This window comes from Theropithecus gelada, chromosome 7b (assembly GCF_003255815.1).
Source record: "Theropithecus gelada isolate Dixy chromosome 7b, Tgel_1.0, whole genome shotgun sequence".
NCBI lineage: Eukaryota > Metazoa > Chordata > Mammalia > Primates > Cercopithecidae > Theropithecus > Theropithecus gelada.
In genome coordinates, this window is record NC_037675.1 from 24,166,895 (window position 1) to 24,173,545 (window position 6,651).

The 6,651-nt window shown below is 44.5% G+C and overlaps 1 protein-coding gene across 5 annotated transcripts in view; it reads right to left on the minus strand.

Annotated features, from left to right (window-relative positions):
• RBM23 (RNA binding motif protein 23) overlaps positions 1–6,651 on the minus strand; it is a 21,826-nt gene that overhangs the window by 12,897 nt on the left and 2,278 nt on the right. For 4 of the 5 annotated variants that reach the window (XM_025392518.1, XM_025392521.1, XM_025392519.1 and 1 more), the window contains exon 2: positions 378–453. In XM_025392518.1, coding sequence (XP_025248303.1) covers positions 378–443 — 66 coding nt within the window. In that variant the 5' untranslated portion in view covers positions 444–453. Of the gene's footprint in view, positions 1–377; positions 1,196–6,651 lie in introns of those variants that run through there. The other variant, XM_025392520.1, reaches the window with a different exon arrangement.

Here is a 6,651-nt window from a genome sequence, read left to right on the forward strand (position 1 = left end):
GGGGGCCGGGCGCGGTGGCTCAAGCCTGTAATCCCAGCACTTTGGGAGGCCGAGATGGGCGGATCACGAGGTCAGGAGATCGAGACCATCCTGGCTAACATGGTGAAACCCCGTCTCTACTAAGAAATACAAAAAATAGCCGGGCGAGGTGGCAGCGCCTGTAGTCCCAGCTACTCGGGAGGCTGAGGCCGGAGAATGGCGTGAACCCGGGAGGCGGAGCTTGCAGTGAGCTGAGATCCGGCCACTGCACTCCAGCCTGGGCGACAGCGCGAGACTCCGTCTCAAAAAAAAAAAAAAAAAAAAGTAAGTTGAAAGTCATGATCGACAACTACTCTTTCTTATTAACCCAATTCCAGGAGTGAGATGGAAAATATTACCTCTTCTTTTTTATAGGGAGCTTCCAGCATGGCCTCAATCACTATATCAAAGTCATCAGATGCCATCCTGTCAGATCTGAGGAGAGGATATTAATATGTAAGAACCTGTTTTATATTTTTCTTCCCTTTCCAGCACCACACATTTCTTTCCCCCTCCAAGAAGAAGACTTCAGGATATACAGATTTCAGTTCTGTTTCTTGAACTGCAGAGAAACCTTACCAGCTGTCACTTACTCTTAGATTTATTTTTACATCCTATAGATCTGAACTAGTTCTGCTTTGTGGCTTGGAATAGTCAAAGATAGGCCAGGTGCGGTGGCTCATACCTGTAATCCCAGCACTTTGGGAGGCCAAGGCGGGCAAATCACCTGAGGTCAGGAGTTTGAGACCAGCCTGGCCAACATGGCGAAAACCTGTCTCTATCAAAAATATAAAAATTAGCTGGGTGTGGTGGCACATGCCTATAATCCCAGCTACTCAGGAGGCTGACGCAGGAGAATCACTTGAACCCAAAAGGTGGAGGTTGCAGTGAGCCAAGATCGTGCCACTGTACTCCAGCCTGGGCAGCAGTGTATGACCGTGTCTCAAAAACAAAACAAACAAAAACACAAAAATAATACCAAAAAAAAAAAAAAAGTCAAGGATATAGAAGGAAACAACACCAAGGAAGAAACAAAATACCGATCCTGTTCTATGAAGAGAAAATGATGGTAGTCAAAACTACTGTTCACTACAAAATGGACATTTGGTCTCCACTCTACTGTTCAAAATTCTGAATAAATACCTGGTTTAAACTTAAATAATAAAAATAGGCCTGGCTGCTACAGATGTGAGAAAAATATAAAAAGAAAAAATAATAAAAAAATATAGGCACATTATTTCCAATAAAAAGGTAAAGAGGCAAGACTAAAATTTAGAAGCAAGTCAAAGCAACATCAAAATGCAGATTTGCCCTAAGGTCTTCCTCTCTGCATACCCCGAACACCAATAATTAGGGCCTTATCCCTAAGCATTTTCTATCTAATATGAACTATAGCTTAGGTAACTCAGAAATATGATTAAGACAGGCTCGACGAATCCCATTTTGAAACCTTTCTCTGGTAGGCAAGGTAAAATGCGCCTCCCCGAAGCTCTCACATCTAGAAACTGCCTTTCCCCAGGCTGTCTACCATCAGTTTGTCAAATAAGAAAAACAGAAAATACCAAAGAAAACCAATAGGATAAATTATTCAAATGTTATTGGTCTGGAATTATCAACCCACACATGGATGAATCTCAAAATAATTACACGGAGTGACAGAAACCAACCCCCTACAAGCCCCCCCCAAAAGTGCACAATGAACAATTCCATTTATATAAAATTCTAAAAAATGCAAACTAGGTCAGGCGCGGTGGCTCACACCTGTAATCCCAGCACTTTGGGAGACCGAGGCGGGCGGATCACGAGGTCAAGAGATCGAGACCATCCTGGCCAACATGGTGAAACCCCATCTCTACTAAAAATACAAAAATTAGCTGGGCATGGTGGCGTGCACCTGTAGACCCAGCTACTCAGGAGGCTGAGGCAGGAGTATCGCTTGAACCCGGGAGGCAGAGGTTGCAGTTAGCCGAGATCATGCCACTGCACTCCAGCCTGGAGACAAAGCGAGACTCAGTCTCCAAAATAAAAAGCAAACTAATCACTGTATCAACTATATCAAAAAAAGCAGAAAGCAGAACAAGGGTTGTCTAGGGATAGGAGTGAGGGGAAGGACTAGGAGAAAAGGATTTTAAAAGGGCACAAGAAAAACTTTGGGGCCAGGAGTTGTGGCTCACACCTGTAATCCCAGCTACTGTGGGAGGCCAAGACACGTGGATCATCTGAGTTCAGGAGTTCAAGACCAACCTGACCAATATGGTGAAACCTCATCTTTACTAAAAATACAAAAATTAAGGCTGGGTGCGGTCATGAGGAGTTTGAGAGCAGCCTGGCCAATATGGTTAAACCCCATCTCTACTAAAAATACAAAAAATTAGCCAGGCGTGGTGGCACGCACCTGTAGTCCCAGCTACTTGGGAGGCTGAAGCATAAGAACTGCTTGAACTCCGAAGGTGGAGGTTGCAATGAGCCAAGAATGCACCACTGCGCTCCAGCCTGGGTGACAGAATGAGATTCTATCTCAAAAAAAAAAAAAAAAAAAAAACCACAAAAATACAAAACTTAGCCAAGTGTGGTAGCGCATGCCTGTAATCCCAGCTACCTGGGAGGCTAAGAAAGGAGAATTGCTTGAACCCAGGAAGCAGAAGTTGCAGCCGAGATCGCACCATTGCACTTCAGGCTGGGTGACAGACCATGACTCTGTCTCTTAAAAAAAAAAAAAAAAAAAAAATTGCCAGGCATGGAGGCTCACACTTATAATCCCAGCACTCTGGGAGGCCAAGGCAGGCGTATCGTGAGGTCAAGAGATCAACACCACCCTGGCCAACGTGGTAAAACCCTGTCTCTACTAAAAATACAAAAATTAGCTGGGTGTGGTGGCACGCACCTGTAGTCCCAGCTACTGGGGAGGCTGAGGCAGGGGAATCGCTTGAACCCAGGAGACAGAGGTTGCAGTGAGAGCCAAGATGGTGCCACTGCGCTCCAGCCTGGCGACAGAGCGAGGCTCCATCTCAAAAAAAAAAAACAAAAAAAAAAAAAAACAAATTAGCCAGGTGTGGTGGCAAGCGCCTGTAATCCCAGCTACTCAGGAGGTTGAAGCATAAGAACTGCTTGAACCCAGAGAGCACAGGTTGCAGTGAGCCAAGATCATGCCATTGTACTCCAGCCTGGATGACAAGCGAGACTGTCTCAAAAAAACAAACAAACAAATCTTTGGGAGTGACGGTTTCATGGGTGTTTAACATATCAAAACGTATGAAAGTGTACACTTTAATGTATACAGTTTAATTGTGTGCCCATTAAATGTACATCATGCTTTTAAAAAAAAAACCAAAACCTGAGGAATTTGTATGCAAGGAGACTATCATAATCAGACCTTTTCATAACTGTAAGAACTTTGTTGGCCAGGCGTGGTGGCTCACCCTGTAATCCCAGTACTTTGGGAGGCCGAGGCGGGTGGATCACCTGAGGTCAGGAGTTCAATACCAGCCTGACCGATATGGTGAAACCCCATCCCTATTAAAGATACAAAAATTAGCCAGGCATGGTGGCAGGCACCTGTAGTCCCAGCTACTCAAGAGGCTAAAACAGGAGAATCGCTTGAACCTGGGAGGCGGAGGTTGCAGTGAGCTGAGATCACACCACTGCACTCCAGCCTGGGCTGACAGAGTAAGACTCCATCTCAAAGAAAAAAAAAAGAACTTCGTCCTTTTTAAAGCAGCTAATGCACTATGCAACACTGCTGCCCTGGCTGCCCTAAGAGTCCATATCCTATTTTGACAACTTAGTAAGTATAATCATTACAACTATGATTCTATGATTTACAGTACCTACAACTGCTAGACACTGTGTTAAGCATGTTATGGAGAGATAAGATACTTAAGAAAAAAATTACTTGGAGTCAAATTTAAGGCTTAATATGGAAATCAAACCCAAATCAAATCAGTATACATAAAAACCAGTGAACTCAATTTTTTTTTTTTTTGAGATGGAGTTTTGCTCTTCTTGCCCAGGCTGGAGTACAATGGCACAATCTCGGCTCACTGCAACCTCTGCCTCCCAGGTTCAAGCAACTCTCTTGCCTCAGCCTCCCGAGTAGCTGGGATTACAGGCATGTGCCACCATGTCCAGCTAATTTTGTATTTTTAGTAGAGACCAGGTTTCTCCGTGTTGGTCAGGCTGGTCTCGAACTCTCGACCTCAGGTGATCCGACCACCTTGCCCTCCCAAATTGCTGGAATTACAGGCATGAGCCCCATGCTCGGCCTTTTTTTTTTTTTTTTTTTTTTTGAGAGGGAGTCTCACTCTGTTGCCCAGGCTGGAGTGCAGCGGCATGATCTCAGCTCACTGCAACCTCTGCCTCCCAGGTTCAAGCGATTCTCCTGTCTCAGCCTCCCAAGTAGCTGGGATTACAGGTATGTGCCACCACGTCCGGCTAATTTTGTATTTTTAGTAGAGTCCAGATTCTCCATGTTGGCCGGGCTGGTCTGGAACTCCAGAGCTCAGGTGATCTGCCCACCTCGCCCTCCCAAAGCGTCCGAATTACGGGCGGGCGTGAGTCAATGCGTCCGGGCTTTTTTTTTTTTTTGAGAGGGAGTCTCACTCTGTTGCCCATACTGGAGTGCAATGGTACGATCTCGGCTCACGCCAACCTCTGCCTCCCAGGTTCAAGCGATTCTCCTGCCTCAGGCTCCTGAGTAGCTGGGATTACAGGTGCCCGCCACTATGCACCCACTAATTTTTGTATTTTTAGTAGAGACAGAGTTTCACCATGTTGGCCAGGCTGGTCTCAAACTCCAGACCTCAGGTGATCTGCCTGTCTCAGCCTCCCAGTGCTGGGATTACAGGCGTGAGCCACTGTGCCCAGCCTTCTACTTTTTGTAATAACACTTTATATTTATTTAGCAATCAAAGGTAACAAATGCTGCAGACAGGTAATATATGATTCATACCCAAATTTTTTAAGACTAAAGTTTTTTGAACTGCTAAAAGTCATACATAGCTCAAGGGCTGGGCAGAGGGGGTGGCTCACGCCTGCAATCTCTGCACTTTGGGAGGCTAAGGCTGGAGAATGGCTTGGGGCCAGGTCAAAATCAGCCTCGGCAACACAGTGAGGTCCCATTTTTACAAAAAATATAAAAATTAGCTCCGCACGGTGGTGCGTGCCTATAGTCCCAACTACTCGAGAGCCTGAAATGGAAGGATTGCTTGAACCCAGGAAGTTGAGGCTGCAGTGAACTGTGATCATGCCACTGCAATCCAACCTATGCAGCAGATTGAGATTCTGTCTCAATCTCCAAAACAGAAAAGGTCACACAGCTCAAATGGAGGAACTAATTTTTTTTTTTTTGAGACAGGGTTTCACTCTGTTGCCCAAGCTGGAGTGTAGTGTTGCCATCTCAGCTCACCGTAACCTCTGCCTCTCTAGCTCAAGCAGTCCTCTAACCTCAGCCTCCCAAGTTGCTGGGACCACAGGTGGGCACTACCATACCAGGCTAACTTTTCATATTTTGGGGGGTTTTTTGGGTAGAGACATGGTCTATGTTGCCCAGGCTGGTCTCAAACTCCTGGACTCAAGAGATCCACCCACCTTAGCCTCCCAAAATGCTGGGATTACATCTGGCCAGAGGAGCTAATTCCTGATCACAAAGGTTTTCTGACTTCAAATCTAACGTTATATTATATCAGGTTACTTCTCATATGGTTTGTAATTAACTTTAAAGGAAAAAAAAAGGACACCATGGAGTATACCAAGGTATCTACTTTTAAATATATACTCACTGAACATGAATGTTCTTCTGATAGGTTTTTCAAAATAATCAGTCCCATTAGCTAAACCTCATTGTGAGTCTCCTATATCTGAGGCATGTACAGTGTATGCTTAAAAGTATTAGGCTAATATACACTACCTTGTTCACTATGGGAAAATGGTTCTAAAAAGAAAGTTTTTTTTTTTTTTTTTGAAACAGAGTTTCACTCTTGTTGCCCAGGCTGGAGTGCAATGGCGCAATCTCGGCTCACTGCAACCTCTACCTCCCAGGTTCAAGCAATTCTCCTGTCTCAGCCTCCTGAGTAGCTGGGATTACAGGCATGCACCACCACACCCGGCTAATGTATTTTTAGTAGAGACGGGGTTTCTCCATGTTGGTCAGGCTGGTCTCGAACTCCTGACCTCAGGTGATCCACCTGCCTCGGCCTCCCAGAGTGCTGGGATTACAGGCATGAGCCACCGAGGCCGACTTAAAAAGAAAAGTTTTTGATACTCAAGCTGTTTCAGTCATTTTGGTTGCCAAGTCTACACAAATTTTCTGTTATAAACTATTTTTTACAATCTGCCTTTTCCCCTCCAAATGAAATGCTTGATTTCAAGAACTGCTCATTGTTGAGTGCTAATGCAGCGTAAGGAACAACTTAACACACACACTAAAACTTTCACTTAAGTTTACAAGCCTCTACAAATAAACCTCTATGTAAAAAGTTTTCACTCAGAAACAAATACATCTATTTAAGCAGACATATACAACACAATATTTTGAAACTTGCAATCTCACTGGGTTTAGTGTCTTTCTAGAAGTCCTAAAAGCAATAAGGTAGCAAACAGTATGCATTTTCTTTTTTTTTTTTTTTTTTTTTTTAG